This window comes from Ambystoma mexicanum, chromosome 8 (assembly GCF_040938575.1).
Source record: "Ambystoma mexicanum isolate Mex_15411 chromosome 8, UKY_AmexF1_1, whole genome shotgun sequence".
NCBI classification, from domain to species: domain Eukaryota; kingdom Metazoa; phylum Chordata; class Amphibia; order Caudata; family Ambystomatidae; genus Ambystoma; species Ambystoma mexicanum.
In genome coordinates, this window is record NC_090929.1 from 24,937,757 (window position 1) to 24,954,011 (window position 16,255).

Here is a 16,255-nt window from a genome sequence, read left to right on the forward strand (position 1 = left end):
GTGATGGAGCAGCCTGTAAATCACTGTGCTTGCTGCATGTATACCACATAAGTACTATAGATTGCACTGAGGGTGATGGAGCAGCCTGTAAATCACTGTGCTTGCTGCATGTGTATCACTTACGTACTGCACTGATGGAGCAGCCAGTTAAGCGCTGTGCTCAGTGCATGTGTACCACATACATGCTATTAGTGCACTAGAGCAGCAGTGTTACACACAGTGCTGGGAGGGTGTGAAGTACACGGTTCTGAGGTTAAAGGAGCAGTTCCTTGTTGGAGTGTCTCTGGTACTGAGCCTGCAAAGAAAGGTCCGAGGCCGCCATTTTGTGGGGAGAACATGGTGGGTAATGGAGGCCGCTTGTCAAGCGCCGGCCCCGCCCACATTCACTAGCGCCCCGCCCCTACCGAGTGTAATATCCCAGCTCCCACGTGACCACGCTCTAGTAAGAGCGCGAGCGGATCGCGCGAACTGCAACGCGCGAACCTATGGTTGTACTAAGCCACGCCCCGCTTCTTTCTCTTTCGCCGTGGTCGCGCACTGACGTTCCCCCTCATTTGGTTTTTACGTACTTTCCCTTCCTCCCCACTCTCCGTGCCGTTCCCTTTATTCTATTGGCTGTTGGCGACAGAAGCGTCCAATGAGAAAAATGCGCGAGAGAAGCCGCAGCAGGAAAGCCCTGGGATTGGGCAGTTGGAGGTGCGCGCCGGCTTGTGTTTGGGGATTGATTGGCCGGCGGCCGGGGGCGGCGCCTGCGCCGGAGTCGCTGTTTAGAAGAGGAGCGCGAGGGCGCCTGTGCGTCTCTGTGTGTGTGCGCCTGTGTGTGAGGAGGGTCGTCGCGCGCTCCTCTGCTCCCGCCCTCTCTCCAGTCCCTCATCCCCGGCAGCGCGAGGCTCGCCCGCCCGCCCTGGCCACCGCCTGAGGAGAGGAAAAGAGTCCGACGACCCCCGGACCTCGCTCCGCTCAGTGCCCGCCGCACCGCTCCGCCCCACCCCGGGATCCGCAGCAGCCGCCGCCAGAGGCGCACCCGAGGCGGAAGGAGCCGCCAGCATGTCGGCGCCCGCCGCCAAGGCCACGAAAAAGGAGCTCAACTCCAACCACGACGGTAAGGGGAGCGGGCTCGGGGAGGGCTCGGGCGGCCATCTTCCGCAGGCCGCCGTGGCGGAGGGAGACGGCGCCGCGGCCGGTGCTGGCGCAGGCTGCGGCCTGGTATCCCTCCGCCGCGGCCGTATCCTTCCGCTGCTGTGTCCCTCCGCCGCCATGATGCCCCGCGTGGCGCCGGCGCGGGCTCCGCACGTGTCTGTGTGCGCGCGCGGGCGGGCTGGCGCCGCTCTTTGTGTGCACTTTGCTGCCGCCACGTGTGGCCACAAAGGGCCGTGGGGCGGCCGCGGCGCTGCTGCTGCCTCCGGTGGCGGGAGGGGGGTGGGCCTGCTGCTGCCGCCGCCGCTGCGGGGTAGTGGCCGGGCACTCCTCCGGGGTGCGGGTGGATGATGCGCTCGCGGTGGCCACGCGCCTCTGAAAGTTTTCTTTCTTGCAGAGAAAGAACAGCAAGAAGCGATCGAACACATCGACGAAGTACAGAACGAGATAGACAGGTCAGTGCTGTGGGGGGCTGCATGGGGGGTCAGTGCTGTGGGGGGGCTGCATGTGGGGGTCAGTGCCGGGGGGGGGCTGCATGCGGGGGTCAGTTCCGGAGGGGGGGCTGCATGCTGGGGGCAGTACGGGGGGCTGCATGCGGGGGGCCGGGCTTTGTGGCTGGGAGTTGCCGGTGGTGCTCTGGAGCTCCTGGGCATCGTGGGGGGATCCGGGTGTCATGGGTCTGTTGGGTGGGAGGCGCTGGTCCTGCTCTGGGGAGATGTTGCTCTGGGGGGTTCCTGAGGGGATGGTGGGTCCTGGTGTTGCTCTGGGGGGTGTGGGGGTGTATCCGGCCTGGATGCCGGTTTCCTGGATCTGTTGGGTGAGGTCTTGCTGTGCGGGCTCCTGGGTCTGAGAGTGGGAGGTGCTGGTGTTGCTCTTTATTGACTGCCCTGGCATCACAGGGTTTCCTTTGGGGCCACATGTGGTGTAATGCTCGCCTCTAGCTGTACCCGTGTGTTGCAGGCCTGGGCACCGGCTGGAGCTGCTCCCGACTCCTTGGTGTCACTGGAGGGTCACCTCAAGGCAACTCGCTGCTCCGGCCATGCTCACGTGGGAGGGAGCAAGAGTGCTGATGGGAAGTGTAGTCTCCTGGCAGGGAGGCTGGCACCCAGCTCTTCATTGCCATAGCCTGGGCTGGTGCCAGCAGGGGCATCTTTTGGGTGTACTGAGGGGAGGGGCACTGGGTGCATGGTTTCGCCACCTCTTGCGGGGGTAATGAGCACTTGCATGGGGTTGCGGGGCTCCCGCGGGGAGTGTGCATCGCTGTCCTGCAGCGCTTGTGACCTGCTCTTCCCCTTGGTGCCGTGTCTCTAGGCTCAATGAACAGGCGAGCGAGGAAATCCTGAAAGTAGAACAGAAATACAACAAGCTTCGCCAGCCCTTTTTCCAGAAGAGGTCGGAATTGATCGCCAAAATCCCAAACTTCTGGGTCACGACATTCGTAAACCACCCGCAAGGTAAGTCTCTGCAGGTGGCCCCTGCTGGGAGGGGTGGATATGTGGGGGTTGGGGGGAGGCTCACCGCCCGTCTCCGCTGGCTTCCTTGCTGCAACTCTGCCGCCTTCTGTCTCTAGTGTCGGCGCTCCTGGGGGAAGAAGATGAAGAGGCCCTGCATTACTTAACACGGGTGGAAGTCTTCGAGTTTGACGACATAAAGTCCGGTTATAAAATAGACTTTGTAAGTATTGCCTACGATGCAGACCCTGGTGGCAAGTGGATATCCTTTTACAACCGGGCAAGTGGTAACCTGTGCACCCCTTTTCCCCTTTATAGTATTGCGATGAAAATCCGTACTTTGAAAACAAAGTTCTCTCCAAAGAGTTTCACCTAAACGAGAGCGGCGACCCGTCTTCCAAGTCTACGGAAATCAAATGGAAATCTGGCAAGGTATGCGCGAGCACGGACACTTACCTTTACTGTGCTTACTGTTCCCTAGCAGCACCGTTAGTCCGGCATGGTATGGGATGCCCACTGTTCCCTAGCAGCACCGCTAGTACAGGGTAGCAAGGTATGGGTGCCCACTTATGTAGCTGCAACTTTAGTCCAGGCTGGCATGCTATGGGGAGGGCCATTTCCCATCATTGTGGTCACTGTAATGTAGCAGCAATGTGTTGGGGCTTGTTGGGGGCTCCTTTGCCCCTGAAGTCGGTGAGGTTTCGGTAGTGTATGATCGGCCCACCTGCGTGGTGGTGCCATGCATCCCATTGTTTGTTGCTGACCTTGTCTCCCCTTCAGGACCTGACGAAGCGCTCCAGTCAGACACAGAACAAGGCGAGTCGGAAGAGGCAGCACGAAGAGCCCGAAAGCTTCTTCACGTGGTTTACTGACCACTCCGATGCGGGAGCAGACGAGCTCGGAGAGGTCATCAAGGATGATATCTGGCCTAATCCATTACAGTACTACCTGGTGAGTTTGGGGGCCCCTGTGGGGTGGTGGGGTGATGGCTGGTCTGGTTGTCTGTTTGGACTGTGGCTGGAAACTTGCCTGTGTCTTCTAGGTACCTGACATGGAGGATGAAGAGGGTGAAGGTGAGGAGGAGGATGACGAGGAGGAGGAAGGCTTAGAAGATATTGATGAGGAAGGTGATGAGGAGGAAGGAGAAGGGGAGGATGATGACGATGATGATGACGAGGAAGGGGAGGGAGAGGTAAGCAATGCACCATAGGGCCGGCTTTCTCTCTGCATTCGTACCAGTCTCACGGCACTGCGGCACTCCTGTGTATGGGCATTCGTGTATTCCCAAGGCCTGGGCACCGCCTGCTTGTCCCGCGGGCCGGCTTTATCTCTGCATTAGTACCAGTCTCTGGCCTAGGCACCGCTTGAATCCCGTGCTGCAGCTGTCGTGTGTTTCCCGTGGCCTAGGCACGGCCCTGCTTGCCCCGCCTCGTCCCGTGTACTGGAGCCGGTGGTGACTTTGCCTCTTTTGTGTTCACAGGAGGAGGAAGGCGAAGACGACTGATCACCTGGATTCCACCCCCTACCCCATTTCTCCAGTCCTTGGGAGCAAGTTGCTGTCTTCATTTTTTATTTTGTGTGCTCAGTTGCCTGGCTCTCCTGAGGGCCTCTTCCCTGTTCATGCCATGGTTAAGTTTTCTTTTTGGGTGGGGGAGACACTTGTGCATAAATGCTATGTAAATCTTTATCCCGTTTCTATTCCTCGATCCCATCAACCCATCTCCAACTCGCCCCACCTAAAAAGATACGAACTCTAAAAAGCCACAAACTCCATCACTGGGCAGCAGCAGGCGGAAGAGACCACAGCCCCCTTCCTGTGCTGAAAGCGGAGGAGTGCTGGGCCCCTGTGTAGTAGCGCTTAGAAATTCTAGCGTTTCCTTTATTTTCTCTGTATATTGGGCTCAGAGGTTACACTGTCTCCGTGTGAATATGGACAGCTAGCATTTGCCACCATGTACCCGTCTAATTGTTTAAAAAAATATTAAAAATTGAACAAAAAAAACCTGTGGGTTATTGAAGCGAACTGGGTGGGTTTTTTCGATTTGTCAAGTTTGGGGGCAAGGGCCGTGGGCATTTTGCTCCCTTTTGGCATGTGGGTCGATTGTGATGTTCGGCAGACAACCATGCAGTTTCAGCGACACTTTTAAAACATGAAATCCACCCCTAGTGTAGGCTTTGAGCCCGGCCTCTTGACCGAGGAGAGGAGCCACGAATTGTAGATCTTACTGGCATCGACATTCTCTAATGTAATTTTTGATGTTTTTGTTTGTTTTATTTGGTTCTTTTTTTTGTTTCACTGGAAAGGAAGGAAAGATGCTCAGTTTTAAACGTTATAAAGTGTACAAGTTGCTTTGTTACAATAAAACTCAATGTGTACACAAAGGCGCTGTTCTTCACTCCAACCTGTCCTTATTTGGGTTCATTTGAGGTGTCTACTGGGCCGGTTGATTTCCATTTGGAAAGGTGGGAGATTGCTTTTGCTCTAGCAATGCATCGCTGCTTTCTGGTTGACTGGGCTGTTCGGGGCCGGGTTAGCCTTTCTTTGCCTCATTGGTGTATGTTTAATCGGGAAAGGTTCGTCGAGTGAACAAAGATGTAGTGCTGAAGGAGTTGAGCTAGTTTTCCATAGTTTCCCCTTAAAAAGCGGAACATTATACATTGAGAGATACATGGAGTTGTGCGTGTAATGCTCCCAGGGGCGGCCTGTAAGCAGGGAAACAAAAGCAGGGTGACGAGGCCAGTGCAGCGATAGCGCTGCACTAGCATCAAGTCCTATGTTTCGCGTGGTTTATGCTCACTGGACCACAGTAATGTCCTCATGCCCCTACTGCAGGGCTCAGTCTTGGCCATTTGTGTAGTAGTCGCTCGTAGTGTCCATGTGGACACTTGCCATGTAGCAAAGTGCACCCGTCCCATGATATTCCAGAGGTGGCGGGGTCATCTGCGGCTGAGATGTGAGGGGCATGTCCTGCACACGTGGTGGCCATTGCTTTGTGGTGAGCTCGCTAATGGGGGAAACGTCCTCTCGTAAATTACCATTGGGTAGTCACTGGTGTTGCCCTTCCCCAAATTCTCTATAGGATGGACTTTCATTTTGAAAGGCAAAGAAAGGCTGTCTGGTTTTGATTGGCGTCAATTCCTTTTGCCCAGTCATTTATCAAAACCTTTTAATGGCGGTTGGCCATAGCTGGAGCAATTGACTCCCTTTGGTGTCACATGATGGTAGAGTATTGGAATCCACAGAGAGCGGACTCCTGCACAGGGCTTCATTTGCTTCGTGCTTTAGATGCTTAGTACAGAAGTGAACTCTTACTGTCCGGATAGCCATCCTGGATCGCCAGTCCTACCATGACTGGGGCGGCAGTGGTGCGCACACGCAATGCTAAAGTGAGCGGCATGCCAGAAAGGGAAGGGCTTGTCATTTGTTTGCTTCCGCCTTTATCCTCTATACACACGTCTGGGTGGCCCTTCATTCTGGGCAGTGGCCCTACTGGGAAAGTTGGTGGTTGAGGAACATCACATGGCTCGACCCTGTGGCATGAAGGTATTCTGGACATAGATAAGATTACTGAAGAGACGTCGGTGTAGTGTTAATGAACACCTGAATGTCTCACACTGATTTTCCTAGGACTCCTAAAGTAAGCAGTAGTGGTAGCGGGTGGAGGAGACAACGAAGTAGGGTGGTAATGGAGGTGTTAGCAAGGCGTCATGTCCCTGGGTTTGCTGAAAGGAGTAGGGGTAGCGGAGTAGTGACAGTGAGTGGGGAAATAGGAGGGGGACTAGATGACGAGACTGGTATTTGGAGATAAACATTTTTGACGAGACTGGTACACATTTTAGTACAGACACGAGTAGGAAAGGAAGTAGAAGGGTGTAGGTAGAAACGCATAGGTTGGGATGGTGACGCGATAGGCGCGCAATTCGAGGCCAGGATAGCACTGGGTCTGAAAGGAGAGGGACGCTGGGCGGGAAAGGGCACCGGGTTACTCCATGACATTGCTAAATGGGGAAAGGGTCAGTTGGAAGATGCTCATCGGATTAGAGCTATGACCACTGGTTGGCAAGCACGAATATCCCTGATACGCCTGCGCTAGGGAGGGGGAACGTTGAGGGGCGAGGGGGGGGCGACGCCAAAACCCAGGCACAGAACCATAGAAAACCTCCTTGCAAATGAACCCCCTTGGACTCGTCAGCGGTTGTGGTTCTTTGGCTGGAAGTGAACAGTAGCCCTCAATCCCTTTTTAGATGTCTTGATAAAGAGAAATGGAGGAAATGAGGTTATTTGGCGTGGGTGGCTTGATCGCATTATACATTGTACTCTTATGATACGATCTAGTATTGGGAGACGTGCCTAAAGTCTGATCTAGTCTTTCATTTCTGTTTTGATCTTCTGCGAGGGTCATCTCTTCAAATCCAGCAAATTTGTAAACTTGAAAGGCATGCCTGAACTTTAATGTTAACTTTTGTGCGCAATCGAACCCACTTAAATCTCAGGCATTTTGCACTGATTCCTGTGAGGCTTCCAGACTTCTTCAATCCTCACTTTGAATCACTGAATAGTTTCCCATTTTTAGAAATCATGCGATCTGGGATTGTACGTAATTGTTTTGATTCTGTCTTGCATGCATTGTGCAGAGTTTTAATAAAATAAAGCAATCTAAGGAATACATTCAATAGGCTGTTCCTGGGATTAAAACATTCTCGCCAAATTGCCTTTTTTAGCCAAACGCGACTTTCCAGTCCACCCCTTTCCCTTTTGACAATGCATAATTGTTTTGCTATCCTCTGCCATGACTACTTAATCTTCTCTAACGGACAGCAAACCCCATCTTCCCCTTTGCCCTCCACTGCACGCCCAGTACACTAAGGCACCTGCCTCTCCCTTCAACTTCTACCTGACCCCAAAATCATCTCCTCACGCCTCACTTGATACAACTATTGCTGGCATAACGTCTCTACATTGACTGCTTGGTAACGACCAATCGCCTCCTTCTGACTCCAGGTAAAACAGATCTTTGGTATGTGGAAAATCTGGCCTTTCCCCTCTCCTAGCCTCGATCCCTCATGCCCACCATTGAACCCTTGCTGCGTAATGGGCTCAGACCCAACTATCACCACCACAATGCATCCAAAGCCTGCCGTTTCCACCTCGGGCTCCTGAAGCTGTATCTCCCTACCGTACCTGGCTGTAAATGGCACTAACGCTCCCGAGCTTGAACAAGGCCGCGCAATTATGCACCATGCATGCAGCACTAGAAGGCACCCGTGTGCTAACGCTACACCGCTGGAATCCCAGAGCAGGACTATGGGGGCCTTCCATTGAATATATAACAGAACTATGGACCAGTAGCAGAACTAGCAACCCATGGGCTAATCAAGCACCAACTATCAAGGGATACAATTTAACAAATTGCCGTCTGAGGATACCGCTAGCAGCTATGCAATAAGGATAGTTTTGGTACTGACCTTAATCTCCACACGCCAATCTACACCAAATAATGTGACCCACCGAGATGCACTAATATTCATCCCCTTGATGGGGGCTGGGAGCTGAACAGGAACGAGGTCCCCCTGGAAACCATACATGCACTCAATGTCACTTCCACGGTATTGGGATATATTACCCCCATATATATGGTGACCGTAAATAATACCGCCGGGAAAAGGTTGTGGCAATATTATATGGATGACCATATATATGGGGAAAGGGGCAAAAAATAATAAAATAAGTTTGGGAGTTGCGGGGGGTGTCCCCCGCATGTTCCATGCAATAATGTCGTTACACAAAAGGGCCATTTTCCGGCGAGATTTTTGCATGACGAGATTTTTGTGGTGACCTTATTACATGGAACCACTTCCACAGCCTATAGAGTAGCTATACACCTTGAATTTGGCCTAGCTACATACGTCGCGCACCACCGCAGGCAGAATTCAGGGAATTTGTCCTTTGGTCTTATTGCGCACATTCTACTACCCTTCGGCAGCCACTGCACCACAGTGAATGCTAGTATGCAGCTACAAATCACCTGATGCACATTGTACTACACTACTGTTGCCACTGACCTATGGTCCCTGAGGGTGTTCAACCCACAGCACTTTGGAATCCTAACAATGTTAAAAGGCATTATCCAAATGACATTACATGGATAATGTACTTACTACGGGCTGAGATACCTGATTGCAACACACACAAAGTATCTCACCTTGCATCAGTGCAGATACCCCAAGAATCCCCTTGTTGCTTTCTATTACGGATCTGGTTTATTTCTCTAGTTCTGGTATCGTGCCTCAACTTTCAAACTAGATAATTACATCTATAAAAAAAAGGAACTTTTATAGACCTGACCATTTTTGTACGTCTTTCTTTTGGAAAAAGCAGTCTGTCCAACATGATTTATGGGGTTCTGGTGCATCCTGCCTCTACAGCATCCTGTTTTTTACTCTGATAGGTGATGGACAATCTGCCCTAGTCTGGGGATGGCATTCTGCTGCTGTAATTGTATTAGACATTTTGGACTGTTGCAGTGTTTGGTATTAAATAAGAAAGGATGCAGCCTTTTCGGTCTCATAATTACTATAGTTGTACATATGGGTTTTATATAATGCTTTACACCACACTGTACATAAGGTCATATAATCGAATGAAAATAAAAAGTAGGTCCATGTCTGCATTTTCATTGCTACCCAGAAAGAAGTGAGGCCTCAAAGTCATGTAATATAGAATTGACAGCTGGTGCGAAGAGCATTCCAGTGCAAGCAAGGAGAATGAGAGACTGAGCGCAGGGAGGACAAGTGAAGGCAAATAAACATTGGAAGATGAAGAGATGGAGTGCAACCACAGAAGAAAGGTATTCAGGTTCAAGGCCATAACGATTTGAAAACTAGACTAAATTTAATTTTAGACCAGAATGGAAAGAAAGCCATCTGAGCTTATTGAAGGAAGAGTCTTGCCCTTCAAGTACGTAAAAATAAGAGCTAAATAGATTTCAAGGAAGCTAGATGAGTCAGTCCAAAGAGGGAAGAGAAATGGTAGAAAAGATTAGCAACATTTTAAATATCAGGAGCTTAGTCTGCGTCGGAAGGGAGAGCTTTCCGACTGTTGGATTAGTGAAAGTGGCGTGCTTGAGGATAGAGATTTAATGGTAGGACAGATCTGAGTCTAAATAGTCCCACGTTACGTGCTGTGGAATAAATGGGTAGCAGGAAATATAAAATGGGGAGGAGGTGGAGCTGTATTGGCAGGAATGAAAGTACAGGATATCACACAACGTATGAAAACGCTGGCACTTCAAGGTCGTCGAATTCACAATCTTTATGGTAAATTTTCACTAATACCTGTCAGAACATTCTACTATCAAAAGGCAATACCCGCCATCACCTTCGGGTCAGAAGCCGGGTGGAACTTAGACCATCAAATTTGGGCCAAGCTAGAAAGCATGTTTTGGAAGACAGTGCTACAGCTACCAAAATATGTTTCAATTATTGCCATTAGACACGAGTTGGCTTTAGATGAATTATACTCTAGTGTCCCCTGGAAATCTCTAGCGCTCATACGAAAGATGCAGATGCCAAATCCGGAACCAGCGTATGAAATTTTTGCCACATCAATTAGACATCCACACACAGATGTAACCTTAAAATGGGTCCAAGGTGTAAGGGAGATCATGTATGCTGCAGACATCAAGATGGAGTTGCTCCTTGCGCAACCCCAAATTGCAAAACGCAAAATATATGAATGGGCCTGGATGACAAACTTAGAAAAACTAGATGGGTTAGCTTCTGCACTAGAACTTGGACCTACAAAGAACCAACGGAATGTAATGCCAAGCTATTTGGTGCAATTTCCATCACGTTACCATCGAGATAAATTTCTCCGCCTGCGACTAAATGTCATTAAAGTAAAGGAAATGCTATTCATGAGACATGATCAGTCCACTTTGGATAATATCTGTCGACACTGCGGAGCTGCAGTAGAATCCTCTAGACATTTAATAGCAGAATGTGCAAGCCTTAAAGAACTACGAACACTCCATCTAGCGAAGTTCGCGCCTTTGAACATGAATATGGATGAGTGGTGGTCTCGCGTTCTAAATGGAAGCTCGGTCCACTTGACATGCGCAGTTGTAAACTTCATGGATTCAGTGATAAATTGTAGCTGAACAAAGTGATGTCGACGATAGCGATGAGCAGCGAGAACACCAGACTATAAATAGAGATGGGAAAGAGAAAATGGGAATAGTGGTGAAGTGAATGTTTTGTAATAAAAGTTTGTAATAAACTATAATTTACAAAAAAAAAGTACCAGTGAGCTGACATCGAAGATTTAATGGCAAGAAGACCAGAAAGGAGGTTATTTTGGATGTCCAAGGAGAGGTATTGGGGGGGGGGGGGGGGAAGCAGAGTATCAGCGTAAAAGTGATGGGACCGACCAAAAGAAAACACCAGCAAGTGAAGATTTGGGAGAGAGGAAAGTACCATGGACCGAACCTTGAGGCTCACCATAAGTGAGCAGGGATGTGGACCCTACCCAGGAGTCCGAGTGTCCTCTGAAAGGTATGATTTAAACCACAAAGGAATAGATGCATCAAACCCAAAAGAGCAAGCAGCTAGTAGAAGAGAATGCATTTATTTGATATTTATATAGCGCACAAAGCCCAAAGGAATCTAGGTGCTTTATAACTTAAGAATGAAGTTACAGTAAGTGCTTGAAGAAAACAAGTTATAATAGTTACAGCCATGCATATATTGGACCTGGATAGTGCAAAAAATACGTAATTGGAAAAGCTTGCCTCTCATAAGGGTTGAAGTAAGAACCAGGCCAGCCTTTCCATCTGCTGTTTAGGTGTTAATACAGAATCTCTCCTTTCTATTTGCCTGACCTCGTTATAATAGGTCAAGAACGCTTCTTCCGAGGCACCTGCTCCAAGAGCCGCCATCTTCCCCATGGACACCGAGCAAAAAGTGAACTCTTCAACAATATCAAAATCTGCAGAATGACCAAGTAAGATAAACGTGTTTAGAGTAATGTGCGGACAGGAACGAATCTGGGACAGAACAAAGAGCTGTCTCCGTAGAATGACCAGGGCGAAACCCTGATTGAAAACTGGGAAGAATATAGTTATGAGACCAAAGGTGGAGACTTGAGAATAGACACTTTGTCCAAGAATTTTAGAAAGGATGGGGGTGGGGGGCGAAATAGGACGAAACATGGAAGCAAGGGGCCATCGGCAGATAAATTCAGGATGATGGAGACGTTTGAATAATGGTGGCAAGATTGAGGTGGATAGAGCTATTACAGATGTAAGGTAAGAAACAGGAGAAGGGTAGACTTTAGGAGTAAGTGCTGATGGAATGGGGCTGGGCCAGTAGGAGCTAAGTCTCATCGTTTGAAATTGGAATGAAATATGTGATTGTCTCCCAAGGAGATAAAGTAGGGAGAAAAGGAGTAGTTTGCAAGATGGAAGACTTGAAAGCAGAGCGAAAAAGACAGGAGAAATATGAAGCCAAGTCAGGCTGATGAGGTAGAATTTTACGTCTGAGATGAGATGACTGAGCGTGCAAAAGGTCTGAAAAATAGGAATGTTTAGCTGAAGGAAGACTCATCGTAGAGAACATAAGAATAGGGGCTGTAGTCTGCTGCAGTTTTAAGCTTCAGCCACCCTCTTTCTAATCGACTGAGAACACAGTGCATAGATATGTTTTATTTGTATCACGCTTATACACACGTGTTTCAGAGTGGGGCAAAACGATCTTACTAGGCCCAGGGACACTGAGAACACGCAAGTGTGGGGAAGAGGTGGAAAGTGCTGAACAAGGGATAAACGCAACAACAAATGATGGTGCAGCCAGCAAGGGGGCAAGTATGAGGTTTAAAGCTCAGACAAGGGGTGTCTAAGTGCAGTTATGGGGACTGTAGGGTTACAGATATAGACCCAAGTGCAAGAGTTGCCAGTGCGGGTGGGTGGGCAGGGACCTGTGCACGAAATCCGAGGGCAGCCAGGTGCATAGAGCCGAAGCAGACATATCTGCAGGGGAGAGCAAGGTCTTGAGTTGCTTCCGGAACCAGAGACGGTTGTCCTCAAATTTCAGAGTGGCAGGGAGGACCCTAGATGAGAAGAAAGCGATTGTTGGGGTTGATACATAGGATGGAAAACCGAAGCATGATAGTGTACCAAGCAAAGAGGAGAGTGGCGTCTTATCAGCTGACAGGACTGTGAAGAATGAACGAGGGGATAAAAGCAGAATGCAAGATCAGACAAAAAGAAGAGCATTGAAATTGCATAAGGTACGCTGAGTGTGACAGGAGTTAAGGAAGGGGAAGCAACAGAAAAAAGTTGGAAAAATTGAAACGGGGATGCTGATCCGAAAGATGGACAGAGTGAGGACACTAGATGTAGCAAGCAGAGCAGAAAATATAAGATCCAAGCAAGAACCGTCTTGCTCCGAGTTGCGTGGAATCCGAGGGATCCTCACTTTCTCTCCGTGTATTCAATGCCGTCATTCTTTGGTAGAACTCCACTTAATTGGCTTCAGATTCTACTCCTATGTCTAGAATATGCAGATCCTACTCTGCTCAGCTGGATTGCTGCAGCTCTCCAGTTTTCTCACGTTGCTCCTCTCCTATTTGTGTGTACTTTTTTCAATTCTTTCCTCCCCAGAGCTTTTGTTAGTCTGCCGCATGTCTGTTGACTGGTTTCTCCAAGGGTGGTGTCTCTGAAATCCCCTTCCTGGTGTCAGACCCACACATCCGCTCTGTCTCAAGTGTCTGGGGCCGATCACCAGTGGGATTCATGTGCTGCTGCAGCCTGTAACTCCCTCCCTCCCTCACCACTAGAGGAGTAAAGTACAGGTTGCAGTGTTTGATGTATATATTTTCTTCTCCAGATCGTAAAGAGTTTGCCAAGTGGAAATACAAGTCAAGTCAGACAAAGGACTTTCCTCCAGAGCAACCCATCATGTGGGTTGCTTCCCTGGTAGTTCAGCAGGGAAAATGTCCGCAGGATCCTGCAGCAGATGCCTTATGCCACACCAGGGAAGGTCCTGAGGCCCACTGGGCTACTACTGGTGCTCGAAGAAGGGATTTCCAGAGGCCCTAATCCTAAAGGCAATTAGCCTACGTAGGCATTCTCCAATTTCTCGGGGGCTATCCATGACAGGATTCCCGAGGGACCTGCCCTCATACTCTTGCACTGGGCTCCAGATTTCTGGGTACCACAGAAAAAGTATCATTCTGGTCCAGGCAAGATGGTGGCTGCTCTGACACAGCTGAGGAGATTGGTTTACAGATCAGTGGGATTAGCAGTAGGCCCTAGAGGACTCCAGTGAGACTGCCCCCACTGTCTCTAGTCCTGTTTGATGGCCATGGTCACAGCCATGCCGTCAAGTATCTTTATCCATGTGGTACTCTGATCCTTGGTCAGCCCTAGGACAGCATCCACTTTGCGCCCCATCAACAGCCACAACACGGGTTCAGAATGCTTCTCCATCTTGCAAAGGTACATTTTGAAGAGTCCCATAAATGATGGGACGTGTGAACAATTTGACCAAGAATGTCCTACCTACACCACCTTTTAATAGCCCCTCCCTTGCTGCCTTCAGTGCCACCCCACCAGTGGTTATGTTGATTTCAGTCACCAAGCAGACCTCTGTTATTTTTCCACCAGCCTAAATTATGGAACCTTTGACTTTACCACCTCCCTGTGGACATTGATCTCATGCTGGGTGGGGTTAGCCCTACATATGGTGTCATGTCTTAGAGACCCAAAAGGCTTTATTGATGAGGTTGTTTCATGACAAAATGGTGGGAATGTTTTCATTCCTCTTATTTCTCAGCCTTCTGGGACACGCCCAGAGTGTGGGGTCCTGGCAGAGGTCCTAGCCAGGTTGTCTGTCTGTTGCCACCAAAACTTGGCAAATGCTTCATTCTAGCCAGGCCACCAAGAGTAAGTTAAAGCTAAATATCAAGAAGGAGATACTTGATTATCAACACATCCTCAGTCCCACTCATCCATAGTAGCGACCGCATTACTTTACGTCCAGCCCTCTTCCACAGGGTCTTCATCAACTTCAGGACAGATAACCTGTTGGAAACTTTACGTTGGAAAGTCTATGCTTATGCTGACCTTCACCTGAGATAAGCAAATGCTTATTTGCTTTTGGACGCCACAAATCTGGGTTCTGTCCTTCTTGTGTGCTCTGTTTTTTTTATATCTGGCTCCTGGGGGGTCCTTCCTGGACTGTCGTCCTCCTCCTTGCCTCTGTTCTCCATGTTTGATGGCCTGGGATCTGCATGCTGGGACTGTCTGTACGAGTTCACCACCTATTCTCTCAATTAGCGCCTTGGGGCAGGAAGTTGCTGCTTTCCAGAAAGGTGGTTGGACCCTACTAACCCACCTCTGTTTGGGCTGTCCTGAGTTGCCCCCATGGTGTTTTTGTCATGGACTGTGGTTTTCTGAATAGCACCCCAGTCTTGTCCATTGGGCGATGGAATCTGATTGGTCAGCTTCCTCTGCTCTCCCCCCAAACTATCTTCACCATCATTTTCACTCCTGACTGATTGGAAACACTCCTGTGAAGACCTATTGTTGTTCTTTGGGTCGCTGAGACTTGGTCCTGGGTTCAGCAATTTGACCAGTGAAGGAAGGCTTGACTTCAGTGGGTTGTTTCGTCGTTACTGAGCTGTATTTTCGGGAACTGCACAATGATTACCTACTTTTTGGGTCCTCTGTTGCAGGATTATGCTCGGTATTTACGCTTGGAGAGGCGGATACTCACATAGCTTGGTTGTTCGTTTCTGCAGGTCCCCTTCAACCACATTTGGCCACTGACTTCTATTGGACCGAATCCTGTTGTGCTTCGTTCCTTCCTGGGGGGGGCTGGGTCTCAAACCTAGCATGGAACTCTTTAGGGTCTGCTCTAGCCTACCATGGCTCGGTTGCTGCCTTTTCTGCACCAGTGAGGTAGAACCGGGATTTTCACCATATCTGTGAATCTGCCTGCAATCTGTGCCATTGTTTACTATGGGGTACTTTTACCAACACTCTGAACGCCCACAGACTGACATTCCAAGGTACTTGCCGGAACAGTGACATTTTTCCTAGGTCCTCCTAAGGTCTCTGGAGTTAAACCAAAAAAAGTAATTAATGAAACATTAGAAAAACAACAAGAATAAACCAACAATAAATACATTATTCATTATAAAATATGAAAAATGAATTCGAGGAAAGTCATTATGTTCTCCAACATTGGATCGTTCATGGATTCACAGGTTTATGAATATTCCATGTTGTGAGGCTGGGATTCCTCTGTAATAAAGCAGTTAAGCTTTAAAGCTTAAAACCGATTCTCACTTCTATAGCCTGGAAACGATATTGCAGTTTGTTTGGATGCGCAAGCAACGAGAGTCTTTAAATAAATCAGTAACAGATTGTTTGATATCAATTCAAACTTTTAATATCAGATTTTTTAGGTAAACCTCTGCCTCTTCCAAAATAGTAATTGTCTTAATTTCCTTATTTATGAATAAACAGTATTCTCTACCACAATTGTTCTTATGTTTAGCCTTTTTTTCAAATGAGATTTCCAAAAGGTAGTATTGGTTTCTCAATTTCCTCATTGAGTCTCCACTTTTCTACCTCTACATGTGTTTTACCACCTGGGTGCCGTGG

At 49.1% G+C, this 16,255-nt stretch overlaps 1 protein-coding gene across 1 annotated transcript; it reads left to right on the plus strand.

Annotated features, from left to right (window-relative positions):
- The first annotated feature begins 712 nt into the window (after nucleotides 1-712).
- SET (SET nuclear proto-oncogene) lies at nucleotides 713-4,970 on the plus strand. The gene is made up of 8 exons (XM_069609179.1): nucleotides 713-1,102; nucleotides 1,535-1,592; nucleotides 2,449-2,591; nucleotides 2,708-2,811; nucleotides 2,907-3,020; nucleotides 3,369-3,539; nucleotides 3,631-3,780; nucleotides 4,069-4,970. The coding sequence occupies exons 1-8, from the start codon at nucleotides 1,048-1,050 to the stop codon at nucleotides 4,090-4,092; spliced, it is 819 nt and encodes a 272-aa protein (XP_069465280.1). The 5' UTR covers nucleotides 713-1,047; the 3' UTR covers nucleotides 4,093-4,970.
- Nucleotides 4,971-16,255: the final 11,285 nt, after the last annotated feature.